Source organism: Sinohyriopsis cumingii, chromosome 3 (assembly GCF_028554795.1).
Source record: "Sinohyriopsis cumingii isolate HCF-2022 chromosome 3, ASM2855479v2, whole genome shotgun sequence".
NCBI classification, from domain to species: domain Eukaryota; kingdom Metazoa; phylum Mollusca; class Bivalvia; order Unionida; family Unionidae; genus Sinohyriopsis; species Sinohyriopsis cumingii.
The window spans coordinates 62,695,367-62,713,244 of NC_142963.1; the positions used below are offsets into that span (position 1 = coordinate 62,695,367).

Here is a 17,878-nt window from a genome sequence, read left to right on the forward strand (position 1 = left end):
GAATGCCAATACTCCAACTAGGTTCCATCATTGTGGAATGAACCTTTGGTCGACGGGGTACGGACTTTGTGAGTGCAGTCTATACCATATAGGAAGTAAATCGGTCAGCCGAGATCAAGTCTTAGTAGGGAAAAACATGAAATTCTCTAAACTGTATGATAATAATATCCATATATGATGTCTTCTAGATTTCATTCGGGGCCCCGAGTGGCCGAGTGGTTTAAAGCGCTCTCCGTTACGGATCACTGCCATCTTACCTCTGTCTGCGTGGGTTCGAGTCTCGGAATCGGCCAATGTGGGTATGTGAGAAAGCTTGACAGTAGCTTCTCGAAGGACGGTGGTTCTTTCCGGACATTTCTCGGGTTCTTCCTCCACCATTAATACTGGCCGCATGCATAGCCTATCGTGTGCTGAAAAATGGCATTAAACCCTACAACAACAACAACAACTAGATTTCATGGAAAACACTTTCTGTTCTGAAACAGTATATGTGTACATATGCGTGTGTGTAGAGAGAGAGAGATAGATAGTATTTGAGCAACCTTTTTAAAAGCCCATTAGGTATTTGATCTTTCTTGAAGAATCAGGCTTGATAATGCATATCACTGTGATTATTGGACCTCACACTGTTTTGTTACTGACAAATCTCAAATTAAATGTTTTAAATATATTTAATTGATGATTTATATGCAAGCTTCAAATGAAGACTGTATTTTTAAATTATTTTATTTCTAACCGTTTGTTCTCAAATGCTCCTACAAAAGTAAGTGACATCTATGCATGTGTTAAAGATTGAATATAGTGATGTTTACATGATATGTATTAAAAAAGTATGTATACGTATATTTCTTGCTACATACACCATATTTTATATAAAGAACATTTTACTTTGGTGTTTATGAAAAGACATTCATTTGCACGAAATGACAAAACCTGTGACCTTACAATGGAAGTCATTTTTATCGCAGTGTATTACATGTTCAGTTTTAAATTATTTTAAAACTTTTTGTAAATCCATTTTGTGACATTAATTAATTTTGTTTGGTGTTTTTCGCGTCCAATAACGTGGGCATTTGAACTGACATACGTTGATAATTGCTTGGTATGATTTCCTATTCACATCTCATGCATTACTAATATCATTTTTGTCATAGTCATATATTGTAACATATGATAAGGTTTCTTGAGCTTATACAGCGATTAATTAACAATTTAGCTTGATTTGCTACTCGAAAATAGAATTTTATGTGTTTATTCTCCATCTGAAAAAGTTATTGAATAATGTAAGAGTTTGTTTGCCATGACTAATCAAAAATACAATTTTAAATGAAAGGTATGTAAAAACAAACTAGCACAGAAAACAAACAGATTTGTTTGAGTAGTCCAAATGAATTATATACACCGATAATGGTGACAATATGTAAAACTATTGGTTTAGCGTACTGCTCAATGGTTGAGTGTATGTACACGGATCGAAACCAGAAATATGTTTTCTCTTGTTCCATACCTTACCTGTCATAATCAACCTTTCCACTTACACTGATATGTGAATATTAACTCGTGATCATACAGCTATAAATATACAATACACGTCATCCTGACCGAAAACTCACAAAAAGACGTTTATCAGGGACATTTCAATCACATCCTGCAATGTTCTTTTCAATAAAATAGCGTTACCTTTACTGTGATGGTACAAATACCAAACAGTTGTGTTACGTTGGGCATCGACCAGTCTACATATCCAGTAACTGTGATATTGCCTGTCGTTTCATTTATGTTGAACAGACGGTCACAAAAATGACAATCCGAGCCCTTTTCCGAACAAGTAATACCTGTAAAAGAAAGAAACTATATTTTCCAACAAAAAACAAACAATCGATCTCGTCAGTGGAACTACACATGTTTATATTTTTTGTGTAAAAACATATAAACAGACTGGTCTGCGTAGTAGATAGAGCTTTACAGTACTGGTTTAAATAATACAATGTATTAAGGCAAAGTATGCTCACCGACACGTGCTAAAAGGCGAGTTGTTGAGAGTGAAATGACTACGATACTTGTAAAAGTGAAAATACTTGAGTACTGAACTCTTAAGTACCGAAATGTTCCAAAAGTTCTAAATTATAATAACTTTTTCTGCACAACTGCAGCAAGCCTGTAACATATATTATGATGGAAACAAATTAATATGCAATTCAAACATATGCCTGGTTGCCTTCTTGTAAAATAGGATTTCTGTCCGAATCTTTGCTCTCATTTTCACGTCTTTACAAATTATTTTCATTAAGTTATATTTTCTGTCCTAATTGTGTTATCTTTGTACTTATGTCTTGGCCTATGTATATCTATATTGGAATTTCATGTATATGATTTTATCTTCTCTTTGTAATTTTCATACATGGCTGTAAATTGTAAAGAATACATTTAGTTAGATTTTTCCCACGTGCCTTGAGTCTGTTAGTAGCGTACATTTACAATATTACTCTTCAACTGAATTATTCGAATGAATTCTGGAAGCCGTAATCTTGACAACGTCACGATTTTCTCAGTAGAAGCAAGTGCTGATTATGTTTTGGTCAAGGAATGTATCGTGAAGGTTATGAGTTGATGCCTGAGACATAACGACAGAGGTTTCAGAATTTCAAAAAAGAACCCCACACAAAATCCAAAAGAAAATAGCTAGAGTTTGCTTGGAAGAAAGAACAGCTATTTCACAGGTGCATCTAAGCAGATTAAAAATGACTATGACAAACTGAAACAACTCATATTAGTCGAAGAGTTCAAGTTATACTTCCAGTTACGTCAAAATTTACCTTTATAAACACAAGACAGATGCCTTATAAAACGTTGCTCGTACAGCTGACGAACGTTTCTTGGCTCACAAAGTTTCAGTTGTCTGTTCTTACTTTCTCTCAGCAGATGGTTAGTAATGATCAAATCAGTCTCAAGCCAGTACTCAGAAATTTCAATCTGGCACAACTAACAAGAATCCAGAGTCTGATAAAACAGATTCGAAATCCCTATCTATTCCTTCATGCACCATTTGCAAGAGAATGAAATACGTTATTTCTTATTTCTTTAAGTTACAAATAAGCAATAGAATATAGACAGATCCGTTCCTGATGCTCTTGTCAAAATCACGGTCATGTATTGGAAACAATACATTGTTGGGTCAAACAAACCCCGATCTGATTATATTGTGGAGAATTATGATCCATTCATGTCGAAAGGTTCTATATCAATTATTCGTGATTCGACCAATTTTACTCCGATTAAAATATTTGAAGGTACTCTTCTTTTTTTCTGAGAAGGCTTCTTCTTATGAAAATGTTCTAGTTCAGGGAGTAGAGTGTGGGTCTCTTCAAATTCCTCACCATAAGATTAATTTATCAACGTACTTAGTTTCTGGATCAGTGACGGTCGGCACTGTGTCTCTTTGCCCATTGAGGGCGTTTATTTATTACTAGGCAATGACTTAGCTGGAGATAAGGTTGTGGTGAATCCACTTGAAACTGACAAGCCTTGTTTAAATCAGAAAGTCGATCCTATTGAAAACTAAATTTCTGTTTTATACCAAGCTTGTGCAGCCACCAAGGCTATGGCAAAGAGAGCTCTTCAGAATTAGGTTGATCAGGAAAGTATTTCTTTAGCTGACACAGGTATTGGTCAGGATTCTGATTAGGTCATTTTTACTCCTCCTTCGTTTCAAAGAAAATGTATTGATCACACTGATGCTTTTTAACTACTCATTCTCTGTATTCTAATCAGGAAATTTAGATACGATATAATCTTCTGTCTATTCACCAAAATATTATTAAGTCACGTCTGCACTAGAATGATAAGAATTGTTCAATCTGGTAATAAAGTTATGTCTCCATTGCGAAAATCCTCTTAAATTATTAGTTAAATTTTACAAAATGTGCTGATTTTGCTTCTTTCTATAACCTAAGTTGTGATCAAAGAGTCGTAACAATATAAGATAAGTTTCCGTCTTTTTATTAATTTCATTTCTGGTGAAAATAGTCTAATTCGCAAAAGAATTTAGCAAAAACACTTTTCTACGCTGTGAAAAGAATCATACTCGCAGAGAAAAAGATGCAGAAAATGTATTTACGTAGACAATAATTTCCTTCGCATGGGATTAAATTATGTTAGAAAACGTGTATTTTTTTCTTCGCAGATGAAGTCATATATCTTTTCACAATCTGTCTCATTACGTATTGAAAACGCAGTTTTCTTCAATGAAAGTAATTAGATTGAGCTGAAACTATACTGATTCAACAAAAAATACGGTTTCCGGCGAAGCAAATATTTTTCTATGCGAAAAATTATTTTAATTCTATTTCATTTGGAAAGTTCAGAAAACAAATCTGCCCAAAGTAAATTTCATATGGTTACAAAAATAGAATTTAATTTGAGAAATAAATTTGTTTTGCTGGATTAAGATCGGTGTTTGAACATATGCGGGTGTTTTTCTATGTGCAACTTAGGAACTCGGAGATATCAATTTATCACATATAATGAGAGTTTAAAATCTCGAAATTATATTAATTGATGTTTTGACAGTGTTTTTGATTAACATGTCACTTGTCGGTCATGGTAGATATCAGCAAGTATGGCTCGGAAAATGAAACAAGACAGCTTTCCTCTTTGTATTTACCAAAACCCTAGAAAGAATTAGAGTTGTTATCAATTAAATGAGGAATGTGTTTTGATTAAAATTTTTAATTAAATTTCTTCAACTCTAATAATGATGATTTGAAAATGATGATAAATACGAAATCACAGTTCAGTAGAGTGTTTGCTTCTGGTTTAAACATTTAATTCCCATTATTACGAGTCTTAGCTCTTAAAATAAGTAACAAAAAAGTGAAAAGCACCAAGCTTTGTAATTCAACAAATAATGTATTAATGTAGAATATAAAGTAAAAGACCCCTCCGGTGGCCTAAGCGGTTATAGTGTATGCCACAGATGCGGGAGGTCGCGGGTTCGAACCCCGGCCTAGTCATATCCAAAGACTCATAACAATGGTACTAACAGCTGCCTTGCTAGGCGCTCAGCATTAAGAGGTAAGTGTTATGACTGGTCCACCTGATGTCAAGATAATGTGACTGGGTGGGACATGATCTACATGCCTGTGGCATGATGCCAGAATGCTAGCCATCACTATTAACGGCCACACTACAGACATCGTAACGATACGACTGAGAGAAAAAAAAATAAAGCTACTTTCACACTCACACACCCACACCCACACATACACATACACAGTGAAAATGAATTTAAAAAAAAAAAGAACTTGCGGCAATGCGAATTAAATATTAGAATTACAGACGTAAGTAATAATCATAAATGTTCTGATTAAACTTTATTATAAATTCAAATCTATTCCGATGGTGAAAGTGTTGATGTGCATGTAGTGCTCAGTATCGTGCTGCTGTACCAAGACTGTTTTGTTGAAATATAGAAATATAGTTCCATGTTTGAATTCACAATACATTCTAATGCACGTATCAGTCCAAGAATATCATTTTATGAGCACTCTGTACTTCCAGAGGAAAAATAATCGCTAAATTAAATAATTTGATGAAATAAATCCCAGCCCAAATGAACGTCTGGACACAACAAAAATATAAATTGATTCTGCTAGATCTTTAATCACGAATGAATAACGTTTCCAGTGATAACATTATATAGTCCTCTACTTGACCTCAGGTCATAATTAGCATTTTCTGAAATTCGCTATTACCTAATTAAAAAATAACCTTAAAAAATATCGTAATGTTTATAAAAGTATTTATCATTATAAGGTCTGTTACTATAAGTATAATATGTTTAATTTAGAAAAAGTCAGGTACACCAGGGTAATCCCAATAACCTAGACCCAGACCCAAATAAGCATGTTTTTTTCTTTCTATCAATTATGATCCAAGTATGAAACCTATACACATGTAAAATTTTTAGCTATCTATTAATTGTTTACAGATTTTAAAAATTCAGTCATTCAGGTCAAAACGAAAATAAACTTGAATGAGGACAAGGCTAAGTTTAACACGTAATGCTACATTACAACAGCATATAAAGAAACAACAAAATAAATAAATTAAACTAACTCACAAATGATGCCCATTAAATATATATAACACTACATTAATAAAACAATTGGGATTAGGTATGTTTTCTTCCTTTGGGTACAGTATTCCTCCAATATGAAAGTTCATATCATTATATGCGAAGCAAAGTGGGAGGGTTAAAAACACATATATGTGTGATACAGGTAATACCATTTCCTGATGTATTGTAAGCAATCATTTAATATCAAGAGTTTAATTGATTAGGATAAACAGGAAGATCGTCTGGTTTTTCTGCTAAACTCTTGGAAAGTTTTTAACACCTTATAGTTGAGATCATAAAATCCATCAAATAGCAGGTCAATCGTTTCAAGGCAAACATAGATGAGATTTCAAAAATATGGGATGCAGTTTCAGGTGCCTCTTCACAATCACATAATGATGATTGAATTTAATAATTAGTAAATAAAATTAATTCTTTATTGCACTAAAATTATTTCGATTTCTTGCACGGAAGGCAGAATATTTCCTCCCAACATATGTGTAGAATATAGCATGGTTAACATTACCGAAGTTAAACGTCGTCTAAATTCACAAAAGGTTGGGCAAATCCTACGTTCTTAAGAAGGGCGTTCGAAAAAGACAAGGACGAAATAATAAATAACCTACTTGAAATATGTAATCTAAAATGTAGAATTTGAAATCAGATATATGTCTTACGTTATACCTTATTAGATCAACATAGAGATGCTAAAAGATCATAAATATAAAATGGACATTCATTATCATTAAGTTTTTACAATATACAGTTAAGGTAACGTCCACGTGCTGCGCGTGCAACAATACTATGACTAATTAACAAGTTGACGCGCTTCGTAAATATACAAGACAAAAAACGGACAGGCAGATGAAAAATATTAATGTCTTTATGTCATGAATCGATACCTCTCATTTTTGTAGAATACAAGTTTGCTTATGGTGCCAAGCTTTTATTGTGCTGAAACTGACACAGGTCATATTTGCTATGCAGTGTATTGTGTATTAAATGCTTTAGATATATAAGCAGTACAATCCGATCGATAAAATGAGCGTGCTTAGTGTTACATTTAGCGGCCGTGCACTTTGCTATGTCATAATGGAGAATATCACAAGGGACAGCACATTTTTCTGAGATGGATTTAATTGAACATAAGTGTGCATTTACCCGAATACATTCTCCGTCACAAGCATACAAAATTAACGATGATATCGCCAACAGTAGATCGAGTTAAGTCCCACTGTAAACAATGTCCATCATAATGTGTCTGTACGTACGGTCTACTCTCTTTTTAATTGGTCAATATTATGTATGATGCAAGTCATGTTATGTGAAAAGTTTAAGCCGTGTTGACAAAATAATCGCATAGATGAATTTTTATCTTTCATTTCGATTGAATATTCAAGCATGAAAATAATATATTTTGTGATGTGATATATTGTATTATATAAAATAAAGGTATATGTATCTTTCCTTTGTGAATATGACGTGTTTGCCACACATTGGAAGACAGAATTTTTCTCAGCATAGAGTCAGCGGTCATTGTTTGTTTAGAAATGCTACTTTAAATGTTGCTGAACACCATCATGTTGTCATCGGTCCACAGTAAAGATACGATATCAATACGGGTCACAAACTGAGATTTCCATTTATGTTGTATTGAAATGGCTGTCTATAGCCATGCCAATGGTACAGGTAGGTGAGGAAAGACTTGTTCCTCATTATTAGATAAAAGGTATTTTATAATATCATTTTAGGAACTTTTCGGTAAGAAATTTTAAACTGAAACTTCTGGAGTCATTGTGTGTGAAAATCACGCACTTTAGGCAGTTTTAGCAAAATCCAAAACACACACACACACACACACACACACAGAGTTTATTGATGATATAATTAGCAAACTAGCGTATCATCCTAAAATCAACAGGATCGAACTTTCCTCTGTTTTTCCCAAGTTCCAAGTACTATCTATATCTATAAATATCCTAAAATTAGGAACAGATAGGTAGACGCACTACTGGCTGAGGAAGATGCACTACATTTTTTAATCATTCCGGAAATGACACACTACGACTTCAAAAGCATCATAACTAGTTTCAATCCCTTTTCTTCCTCCACTGAAGCAGTGTTTCATCGAAGAGATAACATGTAGTTTTGTGCAAGGTGCTCTAATGACAAAACTTTGATCTAAACTACCATGTCTACATTAATGCGAAGCTGATTAGCTAAAATACACAGAGACGGTTGTATTTGCCAAACTATCAAATAATCCCCTCTCCCTCATATATTTACTTTTAATGGTGAGTGTTGGATCCTAAAGGTAGGCGTGAGAGTGTGAATGGTAATTATGTGTGCTATTGACCACTAAGTCATTACTTCTTTCGTTTTGTTCGTAGGAGTGCGTGATGGATGATGAATATGCATTTAGTGACGATTACCTATCCTCTACCTAATCTCATCCATCGCAGTTGTATGTGTGATTGTTGGATTGTAAATATGTGAGTTTATACACTTTCAAATAACTACCCTTTTCCACGCCCTTTCGTTAGAAATGGTGGGTGCACGTTTGTATAGAGATTTTTTAATTTGTAATTATGTATCAGTAGTGAATGGGGATACCCTACGGACAATGGGAATTAGCATTAAAAACACCCTTGGGACACTCTACGGACAATGGAAATTTAACATGGCGAAAAATCGTGAGACACTCTACGGACAAGGGGAATTAACATGGGGAATAAATCGTGGGACACTCTACGGACAAGGGAATTTAACATGGCAAAAAATCGTGGGACACTCTACGGACAAAGGGAATTTAACATGGGATTTTTTTTTAAAATTTTTTTAAAAAAGGGGTAGGCAATGGAAAGGCTATCTCTTTTCGAGAAATATGGGGGCCCTGAAAAGGGCCTTTGGGTTTTCTTCTTCTTCTGCTTCTAATTTCTTCTTTTCCTCCACCAACTTCTTATTTTATCTCCAACACTCTTTCTCTTCTTTTTTTTCTCCTCCTTCTCTTCTTTCTTCTCTTCCTCCTCTTCTTCTTTCTTCCTCTTCTCATTTTCTTCTTCTTTTTCAATTTTTTCGTTCCATATTCTTATTCTTATCTTTTCCTCTTCATCCTCCTTCTCCTCCTTTATTTCCTTCATCACACCACTAATCTTGTCCTTTGCTTTTCTTAAGTTGTTAATTTCCATCTTTACACGATGGGGACTATAGGAATAATGGTCTTCAACCAGTCTTATTAGCATCTGTTCCATTATTCCTAAGTTGTCTAAAACGTCTTGCAAGGTTTGTATTTTGTCCATTTGGTTTGACGCCATCTTCTTTTTATTCTTTGCAGAATGGTTTGAACGAATGAATGAATGAATATTGAATTATAGACGCTTACGTACTAGTACTTTTGCGTCTTGTTAATGCCTGATGACCAGGCTATTTATTTGATCGGGTTTGTAGGAATGGTGCCACTACATCCCCGTGTTTATATGCGATGACCGCATTACTTAATTAAAATGTCTGTCCGTGGCAAAGGAGGGAAGGCATGAGTCCAGGAGGAGCCCGACGTCACAGGTCCATGTTGTTAGAAACGCCAAAGCCTATTGTTCAAATCGAGTCCAGTTGTACTAATGGACGTTAAATATATCAATGTCGTGTTAGCCACTGTAATTATCCTGATCTTGATAGTTGTTAGATTTGTTTATGTTAACCTATAGCAGTTTTCTTTTCTTTTGTTTATGTACAGAGTGTACTTTTGTGTATGTATAAAAAAAAAACATAAATTATGCCAATCAACTAGGTGTTTGTCACCCGTTACTTTCAGTTCTTGTATTGTAATTTTAAGTTTTGAATTTTGATGGCGGTGTCCAAAAATGATCATATTGAATTAGGGCCACAAAAATTTGGTATGTCTGAAGAGCCCTCTAATAGCCAATGTGAGAGCTTCTTTTGAGGCAATTGACCGATGTCTGTGTCTTCTTTCTGTCATCGTTGTTGTGAGTTGCTGGTCTTTTCTTGTTGGAGTCCCCTTCTGCTCAACTGCCACACACCATTATCTTAATTATCATTGTGCCTCAAATTCTAATATAATAATAATATTTTTTTTTTTTTTTTTTTATTTTTTAATTTTTTTTTTAATAGTTAAAATTGTCAGCACGTGGTCTGAAAAAGTCCTGTGCTCCCTGTGTAGTGTGTTATTAATGATAAGTTTTGTTGTGACTTTAGTTTAGTTCCGCCTTGTGCGGAGGGTCCTGATGACTGGGCTTATGTCACCTTATATATCTAAATTTAGGGAGTTAATGTATTCTGTTCTTGTTGTCAGACCTTAGATGTTATAGTCAGAATATATACATGCAAAGTTGGAAGGTAGAGAAGGGAAGATTGGTACATGCATGTATTTTAATAATTTTATGGGTGCAGGCACCTTTGCTGAATACTCAGGTCCGGGTGGACTTATGAAAGGTGCCTGTCTCCCCATTTTCTTAAAGATAGTTTTTTTGTTTTTTTTTTTTTTTTTTTTCCCTTTCCCTTTTCGTTAGTTTATTTTATTTTATTTTTAGTTTTTATTTTTAAAATTGCTATTTTATTTTATTTAATAATTTTTTATTTTTTTTTGTAAAGATTTGTATTGTTTGTAAAGTTAGTTATTCTTCTTTTTTATATATCGAGTATGGAGGCACCTTTGCTGAGTAATCAGGTCCTGGGGACTTCTCAAAGGTACCTGTTCTCGTTATTGATGTGTGTTTGGTAGCCTGTATTTTGTGTTATCCTGTTTGTATTTTTAACCTTGAGTGTGCTTTTCAGCTAGCAATTAATGCTTTCAACTCATTGGGTTATATCTTGTCATACTTGTTTATTTGTTTTAAGTATGTTATTATGTTTTTGTATGTTAGGTCTTTGTTGCTGTTTGTTTTGGGATTTATGAAGTCTGGATATTTGTAGGGCGATCCGATTTTCTTTTGTTGTTTTTGAAATTCCATTCTGTGCGAGTGGTAATAGGTGCACTGATTAAAAACGTGTTCCAGGGTCTCTGTGCTGGTGCAATGGGGACAGTGGGTGTGGTTGTCCATTCCTTTGTTGAGATGTCTTCCAAAGCTTCCCTTGAGTAAGGTTTTAGCGGTCCTTATTCGATTTATGATTCTGATATCTGGGCTTTGCAGTGTTCTAGGTATTGTAATATGTCTCTCCACCTTTTTTTGCCATTGGTATAGGTGTCTGCCCTTGATGCTGTTGTCCCATGTTTGTTGCCATTTATGGTTGATTTTCTGAGTTATTTGACTATATATTTCTGTAACGCTATATTGCATGGTCAGATAGGTATTTTTTGTGAGGCTGGATTTTGCACTTAGGTCTGCTTTATCATTTCCTGGTAGGTTAATGTGTGAGGGTACCCACAGGAATGTTAGTTTCTGTTGTTTGGTATCTATTTCCCTTATTGTTTGTAGCGCTTTTTCCATGAGATTTGCTCTACTTTTGGAAATACCAGATTCTAGTGATTTAAGTACACTGAGGGAGTCGGTGATGATTACGTGTTGTTTTGTGGTTGAAAGTGTAATCCAGTTTAGAGCCTCATTTATGGCCCAAAATTCAGCTGTGTAGATTGAGCAGTCGTCTGGGAGTCTTTCAGTTATTTCGATGTTATATTCTGGTATAACCACAGCTGCTCCCGTTCTTTTTAACTCTTGCGATTTGGAGCCATCTGTGTAGATTTTAACATGAGTCGGGTACTCTTCCGTTATGATCTTTTGTATTTCTGCTAAGAGTCCTATTGGGTTTTCGTTTTTGGATCCAATTTTTTGTGCTGTCAGGTTGATGTCTGGAGTCGTATTTTTCCATGGTGTTATGTCTATTAATTGGTGTTGTTCAGCTTGTAGTCCCCATTGTCCTATTTCGGTACAGAGCGTATGTACCTTATTGGCTGCCGGTGGATTTGGGACAAGTTTTGGCCTAAATGTTAGTCGGCATTTGGTGATTGTACTTTTGGTGGGGTTATTATCCGAGTGTATGGAGTTCCTGGTGGCATACCTAAGGGTTTGTTCCTCCCTTCTTAGGTATAGGGGTAAATCCCCTGTAAGGATTTGTAGTTCTTCTAGGGCAATGTTTGGAAGTGTTCCTGTGCAGAGCCTTAGTGCTTTATACTGTATGTTGTTTAGTTTGTGAAGTAGTTTTGTGCTTGCCGATGCATATACCTGGCAGCCATAGTCTAATTTGGATCTAATCAGTGACCTATATATCATTAACATACTTTGTTGATCTGCTCCCCATGTTGTTCCCTTTATGTTTTTAAGTAGATTTAGATCTTTATTGCATCTCTGTATGATGTTGGTAATATGAGATTGCCAGTTTAATTGTTCATCCAGCAACATTCCTAGAAAGTATGTATTTTTGACAAAGTTTATTGGTGTTTTTTGTAGATATAATTTAGGGTATGTTATTTTACACTTATTCGTTGGGGAAAAAAGCATTCCTACAGTTTTGGTTTTGGATATTTTGAAGCCCCAATTGTCAGCCCAGGTTCCTATCTTATCTAGGTTGAGTTGAATTTGTTTGATAATTTCTTGGCTGTTTGGGTTGCCTGCTTTCCAGATACCACTATCATCAGCAAATTGTGAAAGTTCCACTTGGTTGGTGTTGACGTATTTGCTGAGTTCATTGATCATGATGTTGAATAGAGTGGGGCTAATCACACTCCCTTGTGGTGTTCCATTTTCCAATGTGTGTTTTTCTGAGTGTGCATCCCCTACTCTTGTTTTAATCTGTCTTCCAGTTAGAAAGTTAGAGATCCAGCAGTGCATGCGTCCTGTAATACCATACTGGTTGAGTTTGGATACGAGTCCTTGGTTTGAACGACGAACACTGTGGGTTGTTATAGTGAAAGCGCGAACGTGAAGGAAAACATCCCCCTAAAAAACATAAAATGGATCTTACCTAGATCATGACCCAACAACGCGCGGACGTGAAGGAAAACATCCCCCTACTTTTTTCATATAATAAAACCCTAACTATACTCTTCACATACGCTAAGAAACCCATAATCTACTATTCACACAAACATACCTCAGCTCTTACAAACACAAACACACAAACACACTAACACATACACTTCCACTATTAATAAAGAGTTAGTGTTTATTTTCACACTACTCTACCTACACACATTGGCAAATTAATAGTTATTTCTTTTCTAGAGTATTGGGTAGCCCTGAAAAGGGCTGTTTTTTAACTTCAGAGACCCCTGGTTAATGGTGGCACCTTCCGGGTCTGGCACCACAGACACAACGTCTACTCCAATCATTAGTCCAATTCACATGACTTGTTTGAAGAGCAGACGGGGGGTGAGTGGCTTCACTATCCCACTGCTCCGTTTGCGGAATAGTGAACACTTCTTCTTCCCTCTGTCTTCGTTGTGATTGTGGTTCAGCTACAGGCTGGCGAGATGTCCTTGCCTCAGGTGTCACCTTGCACACAGGGTTCATCATAGGGTGACACCTGATCTCTCTCTTTCTTTCATTCTCTTCTTTCATTTTTCTCTCCTCCTCCTCCTGTTCTATTCTCACTTCTTCCACAAGGGCCTCCGCAGTCAGCTCGTTCAGTAGGTATCTGGCATACTCCAGATGCATCTGAAGTTCCATCAATTTAGTCAGTCTGCTGCTCATTTTTTACTGTTGATCAATCAAAAAGGTTAGCTGGACTGCCGAACGAGTTTCAATTTATAGTGAAAGCGCGGACGTGATGGAAAACATCGCCCTAATAACATAAAATTGATCTTACCTAGATCATGACCCAAAACAACGCGCGGACCTAAAAGAAACACTCGCTCACTTTTTTATGCTACCCATCACTATTGTAAAATTTTTATAAATCACTTCAATAGACTATCCACATACGCAAAGCAATCCAATCTAACCTAAAATATATACCTCTAACAGCCAAAAAAACAAACATCATTTTAATCTACTATCCACACCAACCTATTTTATCACTTACAAACACAATCACACAAACACACAAACTCATACCCTCACATTTTTTAAGAAAGAGTTAGTGTTTATTTTCACACTACTCTACCTACACACATTGGCAAATCGATCGTTATTTCTTTTCTAGAGTATTGGGTAGCCCTGAAAAGGGCTGTTTTTTTTTGTTTTGCTATGGCATTCTTTTTTAGTTTCTAAGAATGCGATGTCCTCTGAGGATAGACTTTCTGGCGATAGGTCTGCTTCTTCGGAAAGAGAAGAAGAACTCTTTGGTGTCGATACGGCAATCGACAAAGCCTCTGTCAGCTTCAGGTTGTTGCTGCTGTTGTTGTTGATATTGCTGCTGTTGCTGCTGTCTCTGAAGTCTGTACTTCTCTGTCCATTCTTCTTTTTCCCTGTTCATTTCTTCTCTGAAGAGTTCTTCTATCAGGTCTTCAGTGATTTTTAACATTCTCACATTCTCTATTTCTTCTGGCTTCGGTATCAGACTGTGTCTGACCCTATGCAAATTCACGTAGGCTTCGTTGAGCTTAGCTAGTTTGGAACACATCTTCGTAGGAGGATGAGTCGACAATGGATGGTTAGACTGGGAACAACCCCGTTTCTTAAAGTCAAAGCGCGGACGTGAAGGAAAACATCCCCCACACGGTTTTCGAGTCGCAACGTTCAGTGAGTGTCATGAGAGGGATAGTAAGAAATGAAAGAGCATCAGTTCAACATTCTTATAGCTAAACAAACCACAAAGGCATTTTTTTTCAAAACACAACATTTTTTATTCAAAAATCACTTAACACTAAACAACAACTCTAACATTTTTTAACAATAATCCAACACTATAACATCAAACAATTTTTTTCAAATCACAAACATTTTTTTTCAATCTACAATCTACTTTGAACAGGGCTGACAACGTTGTGAATGAAATTGTGATTTCCACTGTTGGAAATCATTAGGCCATTGATGGACACTACGTTTCCTAGCTTGAGACAAAAGATAAGCATAATGGTCACAAAACCATCGATCTACTTTCACATCGTTTCTAGCAGAAGAACGAGGATCGAAATGAGTCACTAAATGTTCTAAGGAATAGCCCAGGCTGCGATGATGCAGAAAATACACACAGTACTGTCCACACACCAAAGAATCTGTGCCTTGCAATTTCACATTATTGAATCGGGTGGTCTGAGCATTTCTTCTCATAAAGTCGATGATATCGTCTTCCAAAGGGGGCAATCCGTACGAATCGAAATATTCCACACATCCTTCTTGAGGAAAGTAGACGGCTACCCAGTGGGTTCCTGGGAGATGACTGTCGTCCGTGTTGATCACGTAAGCTTGATGGTCTTTAGGTTTGCGATGAGGGAGTTCATCTTTAGCACAGACGACAGGATTCCAAGAAGCCGTATACGAACTGTGGTTCAAAAGGTAATAAAGTTCCCAGGTATCCATTGATTTCTGTGTGTTTTTTTTTTCTTCTTCTTCACAGGTAATAATAAGTCGTCAATTCGATCCTGACTTTTTGCTTGAAAATGTCTGACGAATAAACGGTTATTCGTTCTGTTTCCTCACTCTGATTCAGGAGAGCTTCGATACGATGGATCTCTTGAGTGGTTAATGGTGGACAAGAATGTTCACGCAAGTCTTTATACCACTGGTGCAACACGTCTTTGTTCGAGATGAGACTCCAAGCTTCGTCCAGATACTCGTCCAATTTTTCTTCTTGACTTAACATCAGGCATTTATCGTGTTGAATTTGACTGGGATGATCGTTTTGACATCCATAGCAATTTTTCTTGACCAATTCTGTTATTTTGTCGACCAAGTGTTTGGCAAAACAGGAGACTAAATGGGCTTCTTGTTCTGGCCATCTCGATTTCATCATGATCACTTCTTCTTCTTTTTCCACGGTCTCCTTACATTCCATCTCCAAAGTTTCTCCACTAGGTAAAGAGGGATAACAGTCTTCCATGGCTTCTAGTAATCTAGGATGACTTCTCTCAAACTGTTGATTTCTATCGTATTATCAAATTCGGCATACAGGATGACGTTCACTGTGTTCCCTGCTTCCAGTGCACTCGCAAACTGAATTTCCACACGAATCTGGCCAGATTTTATAGGGTGGAAATGTCCCTCGTCGCTGCCTTGGTCTGGAGTGAAATCGAAAGCCCACAAAGCATAGCCTCCTGCATAATCGTCGTACGTAATGCCGTGACTGGTGTTGGTTCCTAACTGTCCGGTAGCTTCGTACAGGGACAAGTACGATCTCAAGTAATTCGACTTAGTATTGTCGTCATTAAAGACAGGTTCGAAAGGCCGGGTACACAAGGTCTTGCCGTCGCGACTGACTTCAATCTTGGACACTTTGTAATGATGAAAGTTGAAAGGATTTTCATTGTAGGCTCCGTTGAAAGCTGAATTTTTGACGATACCAACAATCAAACGTTTGGGTAACTGTCCTTGGAACAGATGATCTTGGATCATGGATCGCTGTCCAGCAGGAATGGTGAACGTTTTCACTTCTACGCGTCGTATCGGATACTTGGCAGTTGTTCTGCTCAATGTCTGACTGATGTCGTTACCTACTTTAGGTAACACTTCCACACGACGCACGTAGAGTCTGGCTTCTTGGATGATGGTTTTGTAAGTGGAAGCATCTGCAGCCATCAAATGGAAAGCAGCACTACTGCGATTCAGTCTCAGGCGGACATCCACCCCGTTTAGCAAATACTTTTCTTGTAACCACATGTCCAAATGCAAACGATCCATCAGTTCTAAACTACGACTTTTAGCAATTTTCTTTTGTCGTTCTACAAATCCCGTTGGATTCGAAGCATCCCCAGCAAGTACAATGCCGTTGAACTTAGTCGCTTTGTCAGGTTTCCATACCACGCAAGCATCCAGATGAGTGTCCTTGGCGTTTTTTCCATACGTCAAGAAATTTTCCAGGTACGCTCGGTAAGGGTAAGTATCCATGCTGCTGCTGACCAGTTTGTTATTCAAGTACAAGTCCACTTCGCTAAACAAGGAATGCATGAAATTATTGACGGGAGCTACTACATCATCATCGGCTAGGTCAGTGTTGGGTGGTTCGATCACTTTCACTTTCAAGTACAAGTAACTGCTATTCAGATCGATGTAATCTTCGGGCTGTCCTTTGATTTCGAACTCGATGGGAGCGGAATCGGTCAATGAGGAGACGGGGTTAAATTCCACCCACTGGGATTCTTGCATGGTCATCATGGTGGGGGGCATGGCAAACAGATCCAGTTCCGTCTTGGAACAAGCGCAAGACTCTCGGTGCATCATTTTTTTTGTTGCTGTGTTTCAATAATCGAAAACGTCTAAGTCTCGAACCGTTCTTCTTTTCTTGGCCTTTCTCGCTTGAAGTCTGGTGAAAGGGTGTTTTCTTCTTCGTCGTCTCTTTCTACCTTGTCCTTGCTGAATGCCAGACTCGGTAGCGTGCAGGGCATTTATAGGTGTGTCTCGTCGACCCAAAATGTCTTTTCCCGTTTGCAGTAAGACATTTTTTCCTGCCCTCATGAAGGCTTCTTTAGGGTTTTGTTTGTCGATGATGACATTTTGGAGAAATTCTTTGCCTTGCGTCAGTGCCGCATCTTTCAAGGCGTGCAATCCGCGTGTCACCATCGGTTTCAAGACTGGAGCCACCGAACGAAAGGCCGATTTTAACATGTCTCCTAAACCGTGTCCTCGCTGTCGAGCTACCCCTCGGTACACTGGATACATGACTTACTTGCTTACGAGTCGTGAGAGAACCGTTTTCGAAAATGGAGTTTCA

At 36.9% G+C, this 17,878-nt stretch overlaps 1 protein-coding gene across 1 annotated transcript in view; it reads right to left on the bottom strand.

Moving 5' to 3' along the window:
• The window catches only part of LOC149802973 (cadherin-23-like), a 110,081-nt gene that overhangs the window by 64,804 nt on the left and 27,399 nt on the right, over nt 1-17,878 (bottom strand). The window contains exon 4 of the mRNA XM_089952512.1: nt 1,681-1,835. Within this exon, the coding sequence (XP_089808638.1) occupies nt 1,681-1,835 (155 nt within the window). The remainder of the gene's footprint in view (nt 1-1,680; nt 1,836-17,878) is intronic.